At 46.6% G+C, this 24,238-nt stretch overlaps 1 protein-coding gene across 3 annotated transcripts in view; it reads right to left on the bottom strand.

Annotated features, from left to right (window-relative positions):
- Ctdp1 (CTD phosphatase subunit 1) overlaps positions 1-24,238 on the bottom strand; it is a 58,027-nt gene that overhangs the window by 5,908 nt on the left and 27,881 nt on the right. For 2 of the 3 annotated variants that reach the window (XM_057789204.1, XM_057789203.1), the window contains 2 exons: positions 17,927-18,089; positions 8,222-8,409 (listed from right to left, as the gene is read on the bottom strand). In XM_057789204.1, the coding sequence (XP_057645187.1) occupies positions 8,222-8,409; positions 17,927-18,089 (351 nt within the window). The remainder of the gene's footprint in view (positions 1-8,221; positions 8,410-17,926; positions 18,090-24,238) is intronic. The other variant, XM_057789205.1, reaches the window with a different exon arrangement.

Here is a 24,238-nt window from a genome sequence, read left to right as displayed (position 1 = left end):
CAGCCCAGGACCTGAAGACACCACAGGGGAGGATGGCACAGCCACATGTGCCTATCCTGGGTACCTGCTAGCTGGTGGGCAGGCAATAGCTGGAGGTGGTCACCACTAATATGAGGAGCTTTTATCTGATGCAACTGGCTACTGTCAAATGCTGATGTCACCTGGTGACTTTTCATTCTAAAATGGCAATACACATTTCATGACTCCTGGGCTGTGAATTTCAGTCACAAAGTAGTGCAGGTATGGGAACTGACTCGCACCCCAGTTCAAATGTCAGCAGTGTTATGTCTCCCTCCTTCTCTAGTGCCAGGCTGCGGCTCCCCAGAAAGCAGGGAAACTTGGTTTAGACTCTGGAAATTCTCACTTCCCTAGGGTTTGATGCACAGAGCTCAGCCACACAAAAGCTGGCTACTCTATGCTGAATTAATTCCTGCAAGCAGCCAAGGCTGTCCTTGGATTTCTTAATCCTCTTGCTTTTGCCTCCCTGGAATTACAGGCATGTACCACCACGCCAAGCTTTAACTCTTGGAAAACAACTGGGAAAATACAAATGCCATCTTTTTCTGGTCTTCAAACACTTCTTTGAAGATCAATTTGGCTTTTTAAGTTTTTAAAATTTAAACCAGTTCTTACACTGTGTGTAATCTAAGTAAAAGGAAAGGTGAAGGTGGAGCACTGTGTTGGACAGAAAGTCAAACGACGGACTGTATTCTAAATAGAAGGAACAGACACATCACCGCTGAATTTTACAACAGGTTTGACATTTCCAGGATCCTTAGGCTGACAATCTTTCCACACAGCCTCTGAGCAGCACACAGGGGATGCCTAAGCTATTCCATCCATCCAGCTAGCCCCACCAGGTAAGACAGTAGCTACCACTGCATCGCTGGTTGGACGTACTTTTCTTTAATGTTCACAGGAAACCCACTGGTGGATGCTGTTTTATCTGTCTGAATCTCAAGAAGCTGAGTCTCACAGGTCCTTAAAACAGGGCAGTGTCTGGCCCATGGGTGTGATAGAGCAGAGGGACCGCACGTGCTCATCAATGTTAGAAATATGTGATTCAAACTGAAACGCGAAGATATGTTTCTGGGCTGGGAGCTTGTGCTAACTCCAAGGAAGGAGGAAGCCGAGCATCCGTCCTCCACAGAGATGGCAGGACCACGAGAGAACAGACAGATTGGGACAGCAAGACCTCGGGGGGAAAAAGGAAAGACAAGAGAGCAGGTCCGTGGCAGGACGGGACAGATGGCTAGCAGGTTCACAATGAGAAGAACTGGGAGAGTTCTTTAGTGACAATTCCTACTGCGGGGACAACCAGTCTAGTGCAGCCCTTTACGGCTTCAACCTGTAAGAAGCCAGGTAGAACTTTACAGAAAACGACGCACAGGGTCCGCTCTTGGCTAAAACAATGTTTGCAGTAATACAGCTTAAAATACACCATGAGTAAATTTAGGTAATTAAAAATTACCTTGCAAATTAGCAATAGACCGCTATAGGCCATAGTGATGAGTGCCTGCAACTGCTGTTTCCCTCCCTCTTAGTATCACATGAAGTATTTATATTTTGTTCTCACAAGCAGCTGCACAATTCCACAGAGAAATATTAGCATATTTAATTTTGGAAAATGTGAAAAAGCATATCAAATTCAATGTGGTAGAAGGATATAAACATGAATTATAAATGTAAATTTCCTCCCCAATATTTCAGCTTTCTGAACTCACTGTTGTCACAGCATACATGGAACATTGCCTAAGGTTTATTATTCAAAAAGTGCAGAACTATTTTAATAAACACAGTGCTGTTCTACACCAGCACCCAATCTAGTAAGAGCCAACAGGTCCCATGTGCACTGCTCACATGCTGATTACAGCTGTGCGGTTTGGTAGAAAGGAGAGAAAAGACCAGCATTATATGGGGCAACCCTGCTTTATTCCACTGCCTTTGCTGAACTCAGACGGGTCTGGGTAAGCTGCACAGGCATGGAGAAATACTTCTCAAAAGATCTGTGTTTGTGTGGCTTTGCACATACTAAAGTGTGTGGACTTTGCACACCAATAAAACTATGCAGAAAAATGTTGTGCCTCCCCTTACACACATTTTGTGAGGTACATTCTTGTGTCCAGATCTGAACAGGCAGCAGTACAGAAAATATAGTCTCCCTCTTGAAGAGGCAGCTTCTGCCTCTCTCCACTTCTCCCCTTCCCTTCTGTCTCTCCCCTCTCCTCTCTCTTCTCTCTCTGTACTTCTCCTTCTCCCCTTTCCCTTCCATGCTTCCATAATGTACTAATAAATATCCAACCTCACTCTGCATGGTGTGCCTATCCACCTGTCTCTTGCCTGCCACCTCCATGTGGCTCGCTGCCTGAGCCCAGCCACCTTTGGAGACCTGTGTGGTCTCGTGCAGCATCCCTGCCTGGGACTGGCTGCTCTCAGGACCAGCTGCCCTCTGCTTGTCACCACATGGCCCTCTGCCTGCAGCCGCTCAGGGATCTGGGGATCCACAGCATTTTAAATTAATCTATTACACTGGTGCCGTGACTCGGATGGCTCTTCTGTCCTGAACCCCTCTCCCAGGGTCAGGATCCGGAACCAGGTTTTTTTTTTTTTTTTTTTTTTTTTCTTCCCACAAAACCATGTGTTCCATATGCCTCAGTATGATTTCTACACCGTGAGCTCTACGTACACCACCGGTGTCAATCGGTGAGTTTCCCCCATTCTGGTCAGCTTAACCATTTCTCTGAACCAGAGAAATTGACCATTGAGCTCCCAGCAATCTTTTGGTGTTCCTAGAAACTAGGGGACAGCCCCCAACCATGGAGGGTTGAGCTCTTCGCTGACATTCATCTCTGGATTGCTTCCCTTAGTTAAAATTGTGACCAGACTGACCTGGTGTCATTCCTCTTGCACTAGGACTGCACACACTGTGGTGCATTTGACTGGGGGCCCAGGGTCCCTTAGTTTTTTCTTTCTCTTTTCTTTTTCACCCTCACTATTAAAGGCCTTCCATAGTCTTAAAAATACTTTTCATTGTGCAAAAAATATCTGTCACGGTCATTCTGACATAAATATGCTACTGTTTATACAATGTATATGTCTAAAATTTCTGTTTCCACAAACCCAAAAAATTCTTGTGAGTTCCAGGGAGCCGAATTGAAGGATCCACCTTAAGCAGGTCAGATACACCCCCCTCAATTTCCTGGTATTTTTTTTTCCCTTATTTTTGTCCTCTGTTCTGTCAATACCTTAAACAGGTGTAAGAGACACCAGACATTTCCATAGCACTAACACGGGACAGGAACAAACAGACCAGTTATGCCAGGATGTGACCAGCACCCAGATTTCTCAGGTCCCCCCCACCAAAGACAACACCTATAAATAAGCACGAAGCATCTTGAGAATCCGCCGCCTCAATTCCTTTAATCTGTGGTGCCTAACCTCCCGCCTTTTCATTATAAAAAAGAGATGTAAAGATCTTTCTCTTTAAGAAACAAGCCAGGCCTACTCCCTCCCCTGTCTGCTGAGGCAGGCAGATCTTCCTTCCTGCCTGCAGCCTGAGTCTCTTCCTTTTTTCTGTCTCCCTCTCAGAGAGGCAGCTTCTGTCTCTCTCTTCTGTCTGTCTCTCTGCTCTTCTCTTCTTCCTTCCCCCTCCATAACCCACTAAATAAATATCTAACCTCACTCTGCATAGAGTGCCTATCCTTCTGTCTCTTACCTGCCGCCGCCACGTGGCTCGCCACCTGGGACCAGCTGCTTTCAGAGAAATGCGACGTGGTCTCGTGTGCCATTGGGACTGGCAGCTCTTGGGACACATGGCCCACTGCCTGTTGCTGCTCAGGGACCCGCAGCGTTTCTGCCACTGCAGCTATTTGGGGATCCCGCAGCATTTTATTTTTACTGTTTCAGTCAGGACATACAATGTGCCGACAGAGCTCATGTGATTTTCAAATACTTGTCTCGGCAGCTTTCAAAAAGCCTGCAATCTCATACATAGATACAGGTAATGTAAGTTTCAGTTAGAAGTGTTTCTGAGCTTTCCTGCCCTTCTCCCCCAGCTTCAGATACGCTGATTCAGGCTAGACTTTGCCATACATGACCAGCTGCCCAAAGATCCCGAGCTTCTTTCTGGACCACAGCCTCTATTTCAAGGACCGACATGAGTAAGTCAGCACCATATCTGTGGATACAACTCCTGCCTACCCCCTCTACAATGCTGCTGGCAAACACTACCCTGGAGTACGTCCTAGGCCCAGCAGTGTAGCTATATGCACCACAGCATGAGTCTACCAGAAGGAAGAACTACCTACACAGAGCACTCTTTCCCTTTGCTGCTGGACAGCTCCTCCTGCCTATGGGGTTTGCAATGCTGCTCAAGCGGAGTGCATTCAGTCCAGAGTGTCAGGGCTCCTGGAAGGCGTCTTCCTCCACGTGTGAGGCAGTTTTGTTGGTGCAGGAGTCCTGGCAGGTGACTGCTCTGTGAGCACCTGGATGGCCCTGCCACGGTGTCGTGGGAACATTGGAAAGCAGGCTCACCTCACCCGAGAGCTTTCGCAAACACACCGAGCTTCTCTTCCTGCTTTAAGTGTTCTCGTCTTCCAAGCTCACAACTGAGCTGTACTGGGTCTGGTGTGGATTTCTTCTTTGACATGGAGTGTGTTGAACTTTTGGGTCATAAAAATCAAGGCCATCAAATTTCGGAAGTTTTTGGCCATTTGTCCCCCAGAATACTTTTTCTGCTTTCATTCTCCTAAAGTTAATTATCATGCCAAACCTAATTTCTATGTGAGCATCTCTGCAGTACTATTTAGTGAGTCCCCTAGATGTGACAGCTGGGGCTAAAATAAGCTTCCAGGGAAAGAACAGGATGGGGCAGGCTTGGGCAGAGCTACCCTGACCATCCCTGTAACCACACTCTCACTCTCCATGCGGAGATACAACAGAACAGAACCTAGGGCCTGGAGAGGGAACTTGTATCAGGACATTATTCCTTTATAAAGTAGTGACATTTTCCTTGTTCACTCTTGTCCCCATACTCAGAACAGTGCTGACTAAGCAGGAAAGCCTGCACTGGGGCTTTGTGCCATCTAGCATGCCTTCAGGCTGCCACTCAGAGGGTCCTGCAAGCCAGTATGTGTGGAGTACCAATGGGGTAAAAGCAACACTGAGATCAACAAGAGTGCCTTTAGTGCCATCGCAGTAAAGGAAGGACAGACACACCTCATCAGGCTCTCTGTCACCCAAGAGTCACAAGTATCAGCAAAATTGCTGCAGGCTTTGGCATTTCAATACTCTTGCTTTCACTTTTCCACTAACTCTAGGAACAGGCTAAAGTCATGCTGTATTTCAAAGCTGATAGCTGTTGGCCGTGATACATACTCCCCCTCCCTCCCTATAAAAAGCTCTTGCTAGAAGGTAAGACCAAGTCTGAAACATGAAGGACCAAGTCTGAAACAGCTGTGTACTCTACCTGGGTGCCGGGTACTTTCCCATCTTGTGCTGGGTCTCTTATCTAAGGGATGTGTACAGAGAGTACTGTTGTTGCTGAGAGGAGCCTGAATCACTTCTTGGTGGGAAAGCACAAATACAGTCGGGCTCCCTCATCCTGTTAGTCACTTTCAAGTTCAAGTGTGCTAGGATTCTGAACAGCTTGGCCGTGTGAACCTCACAGGATGTGCTGCCAAGCAAAGCACCACGTGACAAACCAAGCCTGTACCTCAGTTGTGAAGCTCCATCACACTCAGGAACAGAATTAAGAAACTTGGCAGTTGTGAGACCTGCAAGTCTGAGAGGCACAGAGTTGACGGGAATGTCTCCTTCCTATCCAGTTTCCAACAGAGGCTGTGCTGGCTGTTGGCTGGGACAGCTATCAGAGAACCTCATACATGTTATGAAAGGCCGCGGGAACTCGCCAAGCTCCCGTGAGAACTGCTCAGGCTGTCGTGGGTCTTAGGGATGAAGAACAAATGTGAGGAGGGCGAGAACTGTGTTGTGTGTTTGCTAACAAGGCTCTCCATCAGCCTTACTAGGTACCAGAGGATGGACAGGGCCGTTACCTAGAAATCCGGGTGGGCATATACCAGGCTACCCCATCTTGAATGCTCCCCCATTCTGCACCCAGGGCAGCTACACTCAAACTCTTCTGGCTAAGTCAGGTGGTTTTTGCTTAGAGGACTCATCCCGACCACGGCACAGCTGCTGTGCTGGAGGCCAGCTTGCTTTCTCACTGAGTAATACTCAAATGGGGGTGCAGAACAGATCTAATGGAGGCAGAGAAGACCAAGAGCCCAACGGGCAAGGAACAAAGGAGGGCCCAGAACCTTGTCCACCCTACTCGCCTGCACTATCCAGTGGCCTCCTTCAGCCCAAGAGCAGAGCTCACCCCCACCCCCACTCTAGTCTTCCTGAATTTCAGTTCTGCACATAGTTAAGTGGTGTAGGAGGGTCTTCTGTTCGTGTGTTGCTTTCATTGGTCAATGAATAAAGAAACTGCTTTGGGCCTGATAGGGCAGAACTTAGGTCGGTGGAGAAGACAGAACTGAATGCTGGGAAGAAGGCCAGGGTCAGAGAAGCCATGGATCCTCCGCCTCAGACAGACACTGGTTAGAATCTTTGTCCCCCTAATATGGTAACATCATCTTCAGTGGAGGTTATTTTATCGCCATAGGGCTATGCCAGTAAGGTTACATGGATGCAGTAAGGTTGCCTGATATTGAGGCCACAGGAATGCCATAAGGCTGTATATGTATGTACCAACACTGATTAAGCCACATTATTTCTGTTGTTTGTTCTAAAAGAGCCCTTACACACTATCCCTGAGCTCTGTATCCTGCCCACTGCTGTGAGATCTGAGAGGACAAAGACCTATTACTCCGTGTCCATATACCCTCTGTATGCCATCGCACAGGCAGGCAGGCAGGCACAAACACTAAGCAATAAGAGATGAGATAACTATCAAATCAAGAAAAAACCAAAGATGATTATGAAAGAAAATACAACCATATGGCCTTCTAGATTCAGTGGAACGATTTAAGTCACAAAAAATACTGCATAATCTAAACCTGAAAGGATCACACTGGCAGAATTGGCGCAAGGAAAAGGCTAAAGCATGGTAAGGCAGGGTCTCTCTCTAACAGGGAATATGCAATAAAGGTGTGAGAACGTAGCTAGGGCAGGGCAGGGCTGGGGCAGAACACTGGAATTGGTTATCTTTGATTCCATGCCTTTTACTGCTTTCTGGATTTTAAATAAATTCATGTCAATTTGATAAAACAAACTTTTAAAGGCAAATCAGCTTGATATTATAATGCCATTTAATAATAGCACATAGGGACCAACAGAGCAAAACAGAAAGCCCACTATATATCCAGAGACTAATTTCAAACTAGTGGAGAATATTATTGGATACACTGTGACAGAACTATTAGGCCAGGACACCTAGCTCCATAAGGATGCACAGAAGCACTTTAGCAAGTGTGCAACACAACATCAAGGCACAAACAGACAAGAGGCTGGAAGAACACATAGTAGTGAGGAGAACCTTTGTCAACTGAAAAGCACTGACCAATCATAAGAAAAGGGGAAAGATGCGCATGCTCGCCAACATTTGAAAAGGCCCCGCATGCCATTCTGATAGCAGCAGATGGAGCTGCATGAGTCTTGCTGCACCACTTGACTGCCCACTAGTGACAGGACACCCACTGCCGAGGTGGAGACTCAGCATCACTGTGACCCCTGATACTTAGGAAGAATTCCCATGGCAACATCTCATCTGTATTTATACCTACCTACAGGAGAAGGTAGAGTAAGGTAGCTCCCCCAGGATGGAGCCTCTCAAAGTGCTATCAGAGTTAAGCACGCACCCACTGGCAACCACCGGCATAAGTGGATGCCACACAGGCTCAAAGATAGGCTCCCGGAGCATAAGGACCATGCTCCCACAAGCAATGCCAAAGGTGCACCTCAGGCCACTCCCTAACCCCCACAGAATGACCAGAGGTGTGACAGTCAGACCTTTCAATAGAGCTAGGACCACATGCAGTCAGAACAGTTTCCACGAATGATCTCACAATGCTCTGCCACCACCATAACAAGAAGGCCAAGCAGGGTTCTCTTCTCCCTTCCCACTGTTGTGAAAATGACACCAACACCCAGAACAGAACGCAGACCTCAGTGACAGGCAGGTGTAGGCCTGGGACTGCCTCCCTCAGGTGCCTATCCTCACCTGGGCCCTCGCATGCCAGCGGTGCTTCTTTCGCCAGATGGGGACAGCCCTAGGGGCTGCTCTCTTCGGACCCCTGGAGCTTTGGGCTTCCGGGGCTTTGATGCTCTCTCCTGCTCATTGTCTTGATCTTCTGGCTTCTTCTTCTCACTGTCACTGTCATCACTGCCTTCTCCAAGGATGTCATCGACCTGACAAAAGGGGGAGAGTCAGTGGTCTTGCAAGTCAGCTTTCTGTAAGAGTCACACGATCCACTTGCCCAGGAAGAACCACAATAGCTTCACAGCATCCCCACATAAGGGCATACTCAGTTCTATTCCTACTTGAATGCTGGGGTCTAAAGTTACGCTTAAATGACAGCAGAAGACCAGACACTCCCATGGAGCATGCACGTGAGTCCCAAGGAAGGGATGGTGGTTTTCGTTATGCTTAAGTTTTCACATACTGTACTGATGGACTTTCTGTGAGCTGGACATTCACTTAGCATCTTCTGGATCAGGAGACCCAGAGCCTGAGGACGTATGTCCAGGAGAAAAGTGGCTCCTAGACACTGGGGTCTTTCCCATCTGCCTCACGAAGGTGATGCGAGAACAGTGAGAGGGAAGAGGAACAGGCCTGGCCTGCCAACCTGGATTCCTGCTCCTGAGGTCTGAGGCGGGAGGAGGGCAGAGAACAGAACAGGGTGGGGTACACCACAAACAGAAGGGGAACCGCACTGGGGTCCAACACTACGCTGAGCTACCTTGTACCCGGGTAACAGAGAGTAGGAGCTGTTGTTACTCTTACACGCTGTGCAGAGAAGGCAAAGGCAACCCCATGCTTTGGCATTCTGGCCCAAGAACTCCAGTTCTTAGTTTTTATCCTGCACTGCAGGGATGAGCAAAACAGGGCAGGGGGGCTGCACCCAGCTGCTCACCAGTGCAGTGGTTTACTGAGCTTCAGCAACGATAATGTGGTAGGTCCTGCCCACCACAGTCCTGACGGGCAACTCCAGTGAGGCTTCCACCCAAGCACAGCTTTGCCAGGCCAGCAGGCAACTTGGGTGAGATCCACGGCCACCAGCGTCTCTGGGTGGCTGACTGCATCTACATCCTGATCAGAAAAGCATTTCCTATATCCGTGCCAGCATTCTTGTGAGTCAGATAGCTGACTTGAGCATGCATTAGCTCTGCTGGCTGGCCAAAGACTTACAGAAACATCTTAAAAGCCAAAACAAAATGTGGGCATACACCAAGTCTGGCTTTGTTTCAATCAAGCTTCTGTTTGGAAATGACATGAATTTTCCAAAGGTTTTCTTGTGCAAATGTGTCAACTGCCTTTTGAAAACTACTTAACTGTAATGAACTTAATTTAAAAGACAAAACAGGAAAGCTGTTTTGTTAAATGTTAAAGAAAAACTTAAAAACAAGTGTGTGACATGGAAAAAATTCAGGTACGAAATTAACTACTAAATCTTCACAAAAGGCCACACAGCACACCAAACACTCCTGTGTCTATAAATATACAGAACACAAGAGGGTCCCCCAGGCAGACAAGCTCTGAGAATCTGTCTCATCACAGCTTTAGAGCCACGAGGTGTGGCTAGAGGTAGACAGTACACCTGAACACATGGGACAGAGTACGGTAGCTAGCCTACAAGCAGGAGTCCAATGTAGCCCCTCCTGCTCTTCTGTCATGGAAGTGCCTTGCAAGACACTGACAGACAGCCTTGGAAGAGAATGACAGACAGACAGCTCTCCCTAGCCTGGTGCAGAACTTGCCAGGGAACTGGCCCCACACCCATGTCACCAAACAGGACCAGCACTGCCTCAAAAGCAAAACCATTCCTACAACTGACTACTGACTGGAGAAGGAGAGCTCCAAGAACAAGTTTCTTAATCTTAAACTTGTACCAACTGATTGGAGTTCAAATAAATGTACTTACTTCCTTGTCCCAAAGAACCAACATTCTGAACCAACTCAATGTATTTATAGATGCATTAAGTCAGTCTTGCCTGCAAGTTTCCTGATGACGTTACCAAGGACAGAGGGGACTCCACACAGAATTTCAGGGCCTCCAGGATACTGCTGACACATGCTAACTTCCCGAGACTGTCCTGGTTTCCTCCTTATGTGAAAGCTAATGTCCATCAGTCAGTTCCTGACATATGACATATGCCTATGACCATGATTCAGCGGCATAGAACAGGCATCACCTCACGGTACTTTCAAAACCTGATTATATGTCATCCTTCTTTGTCTGTAACTAGGCTGGTTTTCTATTGTTGACGAAGCCTTCTACTTTACACATAGGACACTCCTGGGACTCTTCAGTGGTAGGTATCTGAAAGTCGCTGCGAGTCAAGCACTCAACTAACTCACCCAAGGGCAAATGCAACAGGGGAGACTGCCATTCCCATGGTGGATATTCCCACACAAGAGACTCCTATTGGGATCCAGTGGCCTAGTGGTCATGCCAAGGCCAGAGAGGCAGCCCATGACCTCAGGACCTCAGTCCTACAGCAACAGGAAATCAACCTGCAGCCACGAGGAGCTGGGAATATGCAGGGCAGAAGGCTCTGGCCCAGCAGGGGACACTGCTCCCTGCACCTGATTCCTGACCCTGGGAATAGGACAAAGGAAAGACAGAGCTTGCTCTAAGCTTCTGCGTCTGTGGTACTTGTTATGCGTCACAGAACTAATACAGCGGTGGGACATATTTAATGGGAATGATGTCAACGGAGAAGCTATTTTCATGAACAGAAAACACTTTGAAGGCCAAAGAGAAACTTTAATGACATGTGAAAACCCCCAAACTTGGAAAACAAACTTGAGGCGTTCTGAAACTGCTCAAGAGGATTTAAAACTGTCACACAGACGCTGGCTGTAGGCAGCACATATGTTCTGAAAACGACTTATGCAAATTACACTCTAAAACCCCTAAGAAAGTTCTTTACACCAGGGAGATGAAAACAAAAGAGAACCACAAACTCTTTCTCGCACATAGATTTTCACATGCAATGAACCTTATCTCACTAAAACTTCAGTGATCAACACTTCCAGGAAATAAAGGACCAGAGAGAAGAGACTCATTGATTTAAAGAAAAAAAAGCAAAAATGAACATATGATGAGGAACTTTTAAATCACCATCAAGTAACATTTTGTGTAGGATACATTGTTACCAAGTGGCTCAATAACCTCTACTGACTAAACAGCTTACCAAAAGGATGTATTCTAGGATAATCGCCTAAGATCCAGTCACGAGCTGATAAGAGGTAAAAATGACTGCAGCTCAGTAACAGAGCATTCCCAACACCTTCACATGTCTGCTGCGCTCGGTCAAACATCTCAAATGTGTCAGCAGCGAACGGTCCCAGTCAGGCTGTCTCTTCAGTTTCCTGCACGGGTTCTTATTCCACAGGAATTACTGCCACACAGTTGGTCTTAGCCCAAACGCTAAGAGGGGACTAATTTTTGTTATAAAGATAACGTGAGCAGACAGACGGGTGCTGAATTCAGCGAACAACAAACCCACTCTCACACTGAGTCAGGAGACAATTCACACATGGTGTGTGTAAAGCAACACACACGCAGCTCTCACAGCAAGCACTCATCACAAGCGCTCTTAGGTTCCTGAAGTAGGAGGAGCAAGACTTCAAGGACAGAGGTGGGACTGAAGGTGGCCACTGGGGCCCAGGAGAGCCATGGGCAATGGTTCTCCACAGCCGGTGCAGGCACTGCCCTGCTTCCTTAGTAACAACTTTCAAAGACTGAGAGCAGCAGTGGGCAAGCAAGGAGATGCGATGTAGCACCTGTCTCTGCTTCAGTATCACAATATAAAATCTTTTCAGGTATTATCACTCAGCTTAAAAAAACGGTAATTTCAGCTAATCATCTGAGGATAAACAAAATGTCCACAATAGTAACAATAACTAGCTTCCTAAAATGGAAAGATGAGAGACATGGGAGACACAGAATCTCTAGAGAGATTTTTTTTTTCTGAGAACATAGCTCTAGGAAGCCTGTAACTTGTGTAAATCAGTGAATCTCCTGGTTTTCATGGCTGACCAAATACATTCTACCCAAGACAGTAAACAAGAGATAGGTAAACAACAGATAGGGCCACACGACAGAAGGTGCGGGCCAGACACAGGATACAACCATAAAGCAGCAAAAAGAAGGTTGGGAATAATATACCTGCTCCCCACCCTCATGTACTAGTGATGGGATCATATACAGTGCCCTAAGAAAACCAGAGAATAGGACTCTTAAATAGTGACGTCGCAGTAGTGTGGGTTAGTCTTAATACTACACAAAACATCTTTTAGCAATGCTGACTACACACATGCATGTGGGCATGAATCCATGCCTGTCCCCAGGGGCCTTCCCAGCTCAATTCTGTAACACGGAGGGAAGAGAACAAACAGCTCAAGAATTAAAACCATGTCCTTGCCGTGTGGTGGTGATGCACGCCTTTAATCCCAGTACTTGGGAGGCAGAGGCAGGTGGATCTCTCCGAGTTCGAGGTCAGCTTGGTCTACAAGAGCTAGTTTTAGGACAGCCAGGGCTGTTAGAGAGAAACCCTGAGAACAGGCAGAAGATGAAGCAACCCTAGCAGATGTTAGCATCATTTATCCTCCGTATAAAGGTCTAGAGCGGGACTGGGAAGCCTTTCCACAGAGAGGCACAATCAAGAGCTCTAGCTGACTGCTTCAGCTTGCCTGCTCACTGCCGCTGGATGCAGGAACTGCCTGACTGATGATATCATCTACTGCTGCTTGCTATGTGCGCCCCTTGAAGCCTCACCCAAGGGGACCCTCTGCTCTGCCTGCAGCTCTGGATCAGGACCTCTGCCTGGCTGCCTTCAAGGGCCTCCCCAGATGATTTCTGCTGCATTTTTGCATGCCCTTGCTTTGGTGCCATTACCTCTTGTTTGTCCTCTCAACTGGGCTACTCCAGTCACCCTACTAGATGGTTATCCATTTCTGTTCTCTATCTGCTATGAGATTTATTTTTCTTCTTTTGCTTGCTGTGTAATTAATAAACTCACCCATTTAAAACCAGAAGTATGGCTATCAACGATCATTCTCTTAACTGTACAGAACCAATAACTACCAGAGCAGTTTATTAGTGATAAGGCCTGGACAGTCTAGTTAACCTAGTTACCTACCCATGCTACTAGTGATGGAGCAGCCTACACCCTCCAAGCCCACTTGTTTCTTTGTAGAAAACCAGCCTGCAGGTAGTCCTGACCCTCTCCAGGCTGGTATTCTGCCTTGGGGATTCCACTAGAATCTTTGACTTCGACATATTTCTAGAAACACACACAGGATTACAAAGCAGCTAAGACTAAAGCACAATGTTGATTTTGTTAACTACGCATGTTTCTGCTGTACCTTTTTGGCCCACCCCAATCTCTAATTTGCTTTCTAGGCAGTGAGGACCTGCTCCGTGGTTCTGGACAGGGAATGACACTGCCAGTGCTGTGCTCAGAAGAGCACTGGCTTTCCCTGCTCACAGTGGTGGCACTGGCGCCTCCATTAGGTATCTGGGCTTTGGGCAGTAAGCCATCAAAACCGCTGTGAAGACAGGAATGAGAGGGTGACAAGGACAGGGATCTGCTCACCAGCTCAGGGAGCACAGACACAGTGGGGAGGAGGAGAGAGCACTGCTCATCTGCGTCTTTCTCCTAAGCAGGACCTCCATAGGTACCGTGACCCCGCTACAAGGCACCAAGTCTCAGCCGCTTTCTATGGCTCTCTCAATCTTGCATCTTTTATGCCTTCAAAATGAGTACCATGTGGACAATGTTCATACATTGCCAAGATGCAGCCTGGCCTGGCAGCTTCTGTGTGCTGACCTCGAGGAAACATGTTTCTATTGTCCCAGTGAGGCATGGACAGTTTCACCTCAGTGGTGCTGAGCTCGGACAATCACAGCCATTTCTCCAGCCCCAGGCACACAGATTCTTAGCAAAAATATCCACAAATAGCCCTAACTGAGTTAAGACAAAAATTCTTGTTCCCCTCTGAACCATTCCTCCACTGTCTTCATTATTCTTAGCAATCTTCTCTTCTAAGCTCCTGCTGGAGGCCAGTAAGCTCTGAGCACTCAAAAGCTTTTCTGGTCCGAAGTTCCGAAATCCTCCACAATCCTCCAATAAAAGAGTCCAATGCACAACAAGGCACATGGTCAAGTTCATAGCAGTAACAAGCCCACTTTTCTAGTAACAACTTCTGTTCTAGTTTCATTTCTGTTCCCATGATAAAACAAACAAACAAACAACAACAACAAACAAACAAAAAAACCCAAAACAAAACAAGCAAAAGACCCCATTCCAACCAAAGCAACATAAGAAAGGGCTTGTTTGGCTTACAATTCAGGTCAGCTCATTACTGAGGAAGACAAGGTAGCAGACGGTGAAGCAGCTAGTCACACCACAGCCGGCAGGAGGCGCAGACGAGGGCGCCTATACTGCCTGCTTGCACTAAGCTCAGTGGGCTTCCTTCAGGGTGGGTCTTCCCAACTCAGTTAATAGTCAAGACAACCCCCCACAGACATGCCCACAGGCCAACCTGATGGAGGCCATTCCTCACTAAGATTCACTTTCTGAGTGATTCAAGTTGACAGTTTAACTAGCAGAGTTATACGTACAACTCCAACATCTGTACCCTGCCACAATACACCATGCCAATGAACGCTGCCTGAAACAGCTCTGAACGGCAGTGCTGCTGCTGTGTATACCAAGCGTTCTGCTCGTACACAGAGAGCTATTTTCAGAAAACAATATTTTTCCACCATTAGGAGACAAATATGAAATTAGTGTACCTTCAATTATATTGAATGCATTAGAATGTTTTTTATACATGGTGTTTGAGTTGCTGACTTTAAAATTTTATTTTAAAAGAAATCCTCGCCGGGCGGTGGTGGCGCACGCCTTTAATCCCAGCACTTGGGAGGCAGAGGCAGGCGGATCTCTGTGAGTTTGAGACCAGCCTGGTCTACAAGAGCTAGTTCCAGGACAGGCTCCAAAACCACAGAGAAACCCTGTCTCGAAAAAAAAAAAAAAAAAAAAGAAATCCTCAAATGAACTTTGGTTTGGGATTAGCACAAATTTTCCCCCAATTTATTGAAATGGCCCTAAGCATATTACTGCCATTATATGATGTGTCCGTCCATCCATCCATCCTTCCTCCCCTCCCTCCTTCAGTCAGTCCTTTCTTTCATGAGCACGTGTGTGTGTGTGTGCTTGGTAAAATAGTATTATAAGAGTTGATGATTAAAAAATCAAAATATCAACTAATAGAAAAATGTAGAGGGTGCTCCATATTCTGCAGTATCAAATATTTAATCAAGAAAAACAGTGCTGGTGCTACAGTTTAATTGGTAAAGTGTTTGCTATGCGAGCATGGAGACCTGAAGATCTGAATGAAATCCCTACAACTTAACAAAAAAGTCAGGCATAGCAATACACATTTATAATCCAGCTGTGTAGGCAGAGAGGTGGACCCACTGGGCTTGCTGGCCAGTCAGCCTAGCCTAGTGAGTGAGAGAGCCCGTCTCAAACCCAAGGTGGAGAGTTCCTTAGGAACGATGTCCAAGGTTGTCCTCTGGTCTCCACAGGCATGGAAACATGTATTCATAAACACTTTAAATAAGTAAATTCACCTTAGTAGCATGCAAGTTTGCTTTCACCTTTAGAAAACGACAAGATTATATATAATCAAAGAAGTGTTTTAAAATAAATTTCTTCATGATTTACTGCAAGTAAATGTTTGATTTGTAGTATGGAAAAAACCCTTGCCAACTCACCCATGGAAGCACCTCAGGTAGCCACAGGGAGGAATGTGAATGTGTGTTTCTGCCAGAAAAAGAGGCCCAAGTTCTGACCCGCACCCCAAGTCCTGCTCTGGTCCTTGTGTCTATGGTTTCAATGGAGATATGGTCTTTGTGGATGTGCTCGGTAAGATGAGGTCACCTGGGTCAGGGTGGTTTGCTGAGAGCACGGACTCTGACAAGAAGAGAGTGTTGAATCTAAGCACTATGTGCAAGCACATCGACACTGAACGGATGTAGACGGGTTCAGGCAGATCCTAAATGGCCAGAGGCATGTGAGGATAGCCTGGTGCTTACATCTTGTGTGGTTGACTACCTGCCCTCTGCTTCTCCTGAAGACTGGAAAGAGTCCATGTTGACCAGTGGCCCATGGCACACAAAAGGCAAGAACACTTCCTTATGCCTATGTATGGGGAAGCCTGGCTGCTATCTTTGTTGGAGGACAGGATGTTTGCTTTTCTGGGCCTACGCAGGGTGCTGAGGGCTGTGAAGCCTCCAGTTTTCTTCCTTCACCTGAGCAAGCACCCATGCATGTGACACCATAGCGCCAGCCCCTCCTTCTTAGGAGCACGCTTCTGAGAAAGGAAGGCTGGGGTTAAGGCTGGCTCCTATTGCCAAAACGGTAAGACTCTGGAGTAACTCAAAGTTGCTGTTTCGCAGGATAATTTGAGGTCTTTTGACATTAAGTGAATAAAACCACAAGTGTGGTCAAGCTGTGCCCTCTGCGACAGGCCAGGAAGCCAGAAGGGAAACAGCAGTATGGAAACCATGCAGGGTGGAGAGCCAACTATGCAACTTGCGGGGGAGTAGGCACTGCTTTAGTAAGTCAGCTGACCTTGAGGACAAGGAAGCAGTGGTCCAGAAAAACCTTTTCATGAAATAAAACACTTAATGTTCAAGAACACAGACATGGTAAAGAGCTCAGAAGTTATCGTCTGAGAGAAAAATCTGAGCTGTTGATGGAATTCCACCCTGAAAATATTGTCTGCATTTTCTTGCTTTTGCTAAATGAAAAACCATGTTTCTTCCTCGAGATCTCTCTGCTGCATGATCAATGGAAACAGAACACTCCTGTCCCCACAGCACAGTGTGCCAGGTGACTGTGCTCAACTACGGTTGCAGGAAAAGTGGAGAGGCAGCTTTTGTCCTCCTGACTGGAGGCTCAACTCTTAGAGTGGTTCCCTAAAAGCAGTCTGCAAAGCAATGACACTGCAGGTGACACAACAAAATCCCTGGAGCAGAAGCCCTGTAAGAAGGCTAGCCTGAGAGCCGGGGAAGATGTGTGAGGCCAAGGGTCCCAGGAATGCCCAGGGCTGAGCCAGGGCTTGTATGAGAACATGAGTCTAGAGTACAGGCTACTGACCTCTGAGACAGTTTTGCTTTAGTTCTAAAGGACACGCACCCTGTAAACAAAACGCACCTGTAGTCCTGGTACTCAATTCCCCAAGCAGAGCATTTGAAAGAGCTAACTACTTATGTATCTAAAACTATTTAGTGGTGTAAAAATGACAGAAGAAACTGGTGTTAATTTGTCTGAATCCATGGTTTTAAAATCTATGTTCAACTGAATGCAAACTAATTTAGGTTACCTCATCCTGAATTCCATCAACTTTCTGTCTGAACTGTTGTTCCCTAACAGGTTACCCTGAAAAGCACTGTGTCTCCTGTATCACAAAATGCCAGAAGTACTCTCTTGTCGTGACAATCCGGAATGTCTACAGACACTATCACGGAGCTCTGGGAGTGGGGCTCACTTGTTCTTGTGTCCATCATTTCACATGGTTACAACCCCTTTCAGCAGGAAAACATGTGCTGTCTATTCTGCACGGACCCACTGACTCTGGTGTGCGGGTGACAGCCTCTAGGACCTGGGGCCTGCATCACATTCTCACCTCTTTGTCCATACTCTCTAAGTCCTCCTTACAGAGAGTGTACAGCGGCATTGTCTCTGACATACTGGGTTGTCGCTTTCTTCTAGCAGGGCCAGGCTGCTCTCCATCCTGAGCTTCTGGCAGCTCTTCACCAAACATCTGCTGCTGATGTGGCTGAACAGCTCTGAAAGGAATTTTACAGTCCCGCGTGAGGAAAGCAGTTCCATAGCACCTTGCCAGCTCTGCAGCAGACCCCTGACTCTTGAACGAGGTGACACACACGGAGAACATTTGGAGGAAAAGAAAAGGTGTTCTGACCACTGTGCCCACCTGCTATCTGCTTGTTTAGCAAACCCAGCAGCTCTTCTTCAGCCATGTTGTGGCCCTCTGGAGGCTCACACTCACCTGCTTTACAGAGAATCCACCCTGTCCACCTGACTTGACCTGAGCACAAAACTTAAAGACAAATGGTTTGCTAGAAATCATCAGGAAATGTCATTTACCCTTGAATAAAGTCACAGTCAAAAGAAATAAAGACAAAAGAAAACAAAAGTGACGTTTACATGCTCTTCAGAGCACAAAACAGAACCCAAACAGGATCAGTGAATTAAGAGATGGATATCAACGGAGCGGAATTATCTGCTTACAAAGGCCAGGGAAGAAACATTAGATTACTTGTGCACAGCTTCATTAAGTACTGTAGTAACCAATCAGCTACAAGGACCAAGTTCAAGCTTCAAAGACACTGTAGTTGCTGAATATCCAATTGGAGGCCCCGCTGGGATATTCATTCCTACTTGTGACCCCCAACATGTCAACATGAAGCTGCTATTCTTAATGGCAAAACTGCAGCTATGCTCAAACAGCGTTTGTGTGTAATGTACACCTAGGTGTGCCGGACCTCAATGAATACATTTTATGCATGTTTAAGTTCATGTCAAAATGTAAGGCGTACCAGGCACAGCGGCTCATATATACACTCTAGGACTTGGAAGGCTGAAGCAGAGAATAAGAGAGCTGTCTCTAGAACAGCTCTTTCCCCAGGCTGGCTGTCACAGACACTACAGATAAGGTGGTAAGACCCCACTACCATGAAGAAAAATGTGGGACCCGGCGAGATGGCACAGCTGATAAAGGAACTAGCAGCCAAGCCCGACCACTTGATTCGATGCCCAGGACCCACAAGGTGGAAAGACAGCTGACTCCTCAAGTCCTCTGACCTCCACAAGGACGCCATAGCATATGCAAACCTACACAAATACATGCATGGGCATATGCACACATACATAGAGATTAGATGTAAGGAAAAAGAATAATGGAGCATTAACTCAAAGTCACAAATTAAAAAGCAACTGTATTAGGCTAACTAAATATTATCTAATGAGGGAAACATTTTCTATCTAGATACCTTTAAAAGTGCAATCTCTGCTTTTCCAAAGTTAAGACTCCATGTTCATACCTATTTTATTTATGTTTTAATAAATAAAGCTTGCCTAAAGATCAGAAGGGCAAAGCTAAGCCACTAGAGGTCAGGCACGGTGGCACACACCTTTAATCCCAGGATTTGGGAGACAGAGGCAGACAGGTCTCTGAGTGGAAGGCCACCCTGGGCTACACAAGATCAATGCAGAAACAAATCCAGGTGGTGGTGCCTCATACCTGTGATCCCAGCACTAGAGGGGAAATAAAATGGGAAGAGAGAATATTTGACTGTGGTCACCCAGCCTAGAGTAAGACTTCTCTAGTGGCTTGGCTGCTTTGCTTTCTGGTTTTCGGGTTGCTCTCCAATATCTGTTTCTGGATTTTTATTATTCATGTTATACATGAATGGTAAAATTCAGCTTGATCAAGTCAGACAGCCCAGCAGAAAGTACGATCAGGACGTGTGTGGCAAAGGCTCAATACTGCCTTTCTGAGACAGAGGTGACTCTTAAATCAACAATTACTACTACTTAAATCAACAAATCACTACTATTAGTAAATTTGCTACAGTAAACACTCCTTCTGATGTTATTTTCTTATATATAAGCAAAGAATTTGGAGGTGAGGCAAATGGACTTTCCTGTTGTCCTGGCTGCCTTAAACAGATAGCTGGACTCTCTCTATGCTGCACTGGCCATTCTCGAACCCCCATGGACACTGCTGGAAAGCTGCCTGCCTCAGGGCTGTTTCAAACTCCTGTACTAGAGTTTTTGCTATCATACACCAAGTCTTGGCAAGCTCTAGAAGACCCTAAAACAATTTCCACCTAGACTAAAGGGACCCCATTTCCCTGGGGGCCTACCAGAGACTTGCCTTTGACTGGTGTCAAAGGACAATGCTATGAGTACTGTGAAAACTCCATCCTCCAGCTCTATAGGACAGGCTGATTGGCTCACTTGGTGAGGTGGGTGGGCAGTGTTCTCCTACGATGCTCTCCTACCTAGTTCTGCAGCATTAGGCTTCTCTTCAATCTTTATCTGCTTACTTTTAGTAGAGTGGGCTAAGTGGCAAGATGAGGAAAGCAGCAGAGTCACAGTCAGGTTAGAGGCAGCAGAGTGGCAGTGAGAGTCGACCAGTGGGCACACAGAGATGCCAAAGCAGCAGGGTTGGTAACTGAAGAGCTCACAACAGCTGGGATAAAACCAAGGGGAGACCGAGGTTGACGAACAGAAGACTGAAGGACTAGAAGAAAATCATGGACCTTGGTGCTGAAGCCTTCCATAGTGCTGCTTAACCCTTAGAGTCTAAGCCACCCCAGGCTTGGACACTGCTAATACTAGCTGCTGTCAGGAGCTAGAAAATCATGGCATCTAGGCCTGCACAGAAGTTCCAATGCCAACTGATGCCAACATCTAAGGAATTCTAAATATCCTAGGCCTACAGGGAGTTGTTCACTTGTATAACCTTTGTAAACACTTGAGATCCGAAGACCCAGACACTTGAGGCTTGCTGGAGAACTGTTAACACCAGGGCGCCATCTGCTGTCACAAGTTACTGCTGTCCAATGCTGAGTAACAAGCACTTGAAGAGAGCATCTTCTTCCCTGGCCATGCTTCCGTTCCAGGGACAGCATCAGGACCCCAGATACCTGGCTGACGACATTTATAGCCACTGTTTGCTCCCAACACCCGCAGCTCCAAAGCTCTTGTGAGTTTCCCTTTACTTAATTTATAAAATTAAGTGTACTCTGCTTCCTTCTCTTTAAAGTTGTCTAATGTTTCTACCAAGTTTGAAGTGTAAGGAAAGACCTCTCTACTACAGCCGAGTGTGGATCTTCCGAGGATAACACTGCCAAAGTCATGCCCAGCTCACAGCCAGGGCAAGAGGCCAGCTACTCCCAGAACCAGCAGGAGAAAAGTGTGACAGGACCCTAAGAAGAGCACTCCCCTTATATTCCTTCCCAATCGGAAGCAACTTTGTGTTTAAAGTAAGATGTGTGTTAACAATAACTTAATGTTCTTTTGAAAATGAGTTGATAAATCAATCTTTAGACAGTAACTTGAGGTGCTGCATCCTCAAGTTAATAGAAACAGACAGAACTAGGAAACAGCTCTACAGTCACGTACCCGCTTGACCTTGAGAACTGCAAATGAGGTCAAGGGAGAAAAGGGCATTTTCAACAAAAACAACTGAAGCAAGAACTCTCACGTCTTAGTGAGATGCACAGCTGTAACTCCAGCAGTGGAGAAGCTTCAACAGGAGGACAGCTATGTTCCAAGCCACACTGGGCTAAAAAGTGAGACTGTCTCAAAATGCTAACCACTCAATCCCCCATATCCTCATGTACCTTTGGGGTAGGAGGGCTGAAACAGACCTCTCAACACTTTTATAAAAAGTGCCTCAAGAAAGCACCATGCAAACCTGAATACCTGAGTTGGGATCCTCAGAACCCCTGTAAAAGCCTGGCATGGTCACACAAGCTCCTTCAGTCCTAGTGCCCAAGAGGCAGACAGGCAGTCCTCTGGAGTTCACTCATCAGTCTGCTTACTAAATTTTAGTGAGAGACTCTTTCTCTTAAACTATAAGGTTAAGAGCAATGAGGATGCCATGGGACACTGACCTTGGGCCTCCACGTTCATCTGTGTGTGCACATCCACACACCCCTTTATACCACCCTCCTTCCAAAAAACCCAAACCTGATTGAAAACAGATCATATTTTAGTATATGAAATAGAATAAAACACCAGAGAAATCTGAGGGTTGGGCTATCAGTAATAAACTTAAAAATGAAAACACAATTCACAACAAGAAAAGCTGATAAGTAGACTTCACAAAATTCACAAAGTGAAAACACTTAGCGCTCTATTAAAGGCCCAGTTGAAAGGTGCAAAGACAACCATGGTGGACTAAGAAAGTGCTCACATAAAAGAAAACATACAAAGACTTACACATTACAGCAACCACCACACAATTCAGAGGATGGCAACGGCACGGTTGTTTCACCGAAGGGCAAGCATATTCAATAAATGCTCATAGCTCAGTGTCCCTCAGAGAGCCGTGCTTGGCTTCTCCCTGGGCTCACGCTTCCAGATGGGACCCCTGTCATCTTAGTAAGTTCAGTCAGGCTGAGGGGTCGGCCTCTTCACATGACCAGAGGAGACCTGTACCTCACCCTGCTTCAGACATGGAGCTAGGTGGGGTCAGATGGACATCACCTACAACAGGACACAGCCTGCTCTCAAGCCCCACATTTACTATCTCAAGTGTCATCGAGAAGTGCCTACAGTTGTCCCTGACTTCACTCAGTGACAAGTCTGGGAGACTCCTCTGTACTCTTAGCCACCAAGTACCAAGCAAAACTTACAACTTCACAGCCTGGGTGACAATGATCATCAAGGATAGTGCTTGGTGCTGTTGCTAAGCACCCTGTCACAATGGGTCTGCATAGAGTTCCAGGCCCAGGACGAGGCTAACTGCCACTCTCACGGAGGTAGAAGTTCAGCAGGCACAGGAGCCCCGTGACAGACAAAGCAGGAGCTACATAGGCTGTAGATGGCTGGAACAGTGGGCCATTCCACTATACTGAGATGGGTCAAGGACTTTCTACAGCCAAGGATGTACTGTGCGTGTCTGGAGCTGTGGTGGGTATGACTATAAAAAATAAAGTCACCAGGTGCCGACTGGAGAGCTGAACCAGAGCACACTTACTTGGTCAAGGGCTCAGCGTATGAGACTCAGCAGAAAGGAAGGCAAGTTTAAAAGGATGGAAGAAGTCAAAGGGGAGTACTCCACAAGGTGGGGCTAGGAAAACATGCTAGATTTCTCCACTCAGTAAAGATGAGCTCCCTGCAGAGTGGGACTGATCAAAGTGGGACCAAGTCCCTCAGCTACATTCCTGAGTGGACACAAACACCACAAGGAGAGCACTCTTCTGTGCTCGGGTGCTCCTGCCCTCAGACATCTAGTTCTCTGGTGCAGGCATACGAGCAGGAAAGAGGAAGGGGCAGGGCCTCCATGTTTCCTTATGTACACTGGTCAGGGTCATGAATAAGTAGTTCCGATACCTGCTGACCTCGTGGCGCTTAAGGTTCCCTGTGCATTCAAGTGTGGACAGCAGGAGTATGGCACTTGCCTGGTTACCTGGCAGCCTCCAAAGTGAACTATGCTGAGAAGACGTGTCAGTGTGAGCATACAAAGCCACTTTCCATTAAGTTTCTACAACCAATACAGTTGATGACTCCTTATTACCCTCTAATGTACCAGGATAAGTTGGCACAGGGTACACAAGACACCTCCAGGTTCAAAAGAAGACATCACCAAAACAGTCACCTCCCAGGATGCACTGCCAGAGGCCAGCTCCTGGAGCTGTATGAGGGTGACTTCACATTTTAGAACTCGCTTTCTCTGTGGTCGTATTAAAAGCTTTATTGAGGCTCAGCCTACCATATTCAAATTATTTTTCAGACAACAATTACTTTTCACTTGTCTTGGATATCCCTAATCTACTGACACACAGTTCAAACAAAGCCAGATAATTTAAAAAACAATATTGTACCTAACACTGTACTCACCTTAAGACAAGGTGCCTTTGCTTTTTAGTTAAGGAAAACTAAATGAGAGGCTGAGTTGGTTTCCGCAGCGTGGAAAGCAGACTGCACAGGTGTTGCGCAGGTGCACACCAGCACATACTGACTTTGCGGCTACTTTAAATTCTGGAAGCACTGCTGTCCAACTGCAATTTAGAAACTGAATTTCAGAAATAGCCTTCAATCACAGCTCCTTCTTGCCCCTTATCAGGTTATAATAATACTGCAGAACAGACAGCAACAGAAATGTGGACCCCTTGACCACCGAGACTTTGTGCTCAGGGGGAAATCTTAGGGTGTTCCCAGTTCCTGACACAAAAATCAA

Source organism: Chionomys nivalis, chromosome 14 (genome assembly GCF_950005125.1).
Source record: "Chionomys nivalis chromosome 14, mChiNiv1.1, whole genome shotgun sequence".
Lineage (NCBI taxonomy): Eukaryota > Metazoa > Chordata > Mammalia > Rodentia > Cricetidae > Chionomys > Chionomys nivalis.
Note: the sequence above shows the minus strand (reverse complement) of the source record. Positions and strands in the feature narration are given on the sequence as shown.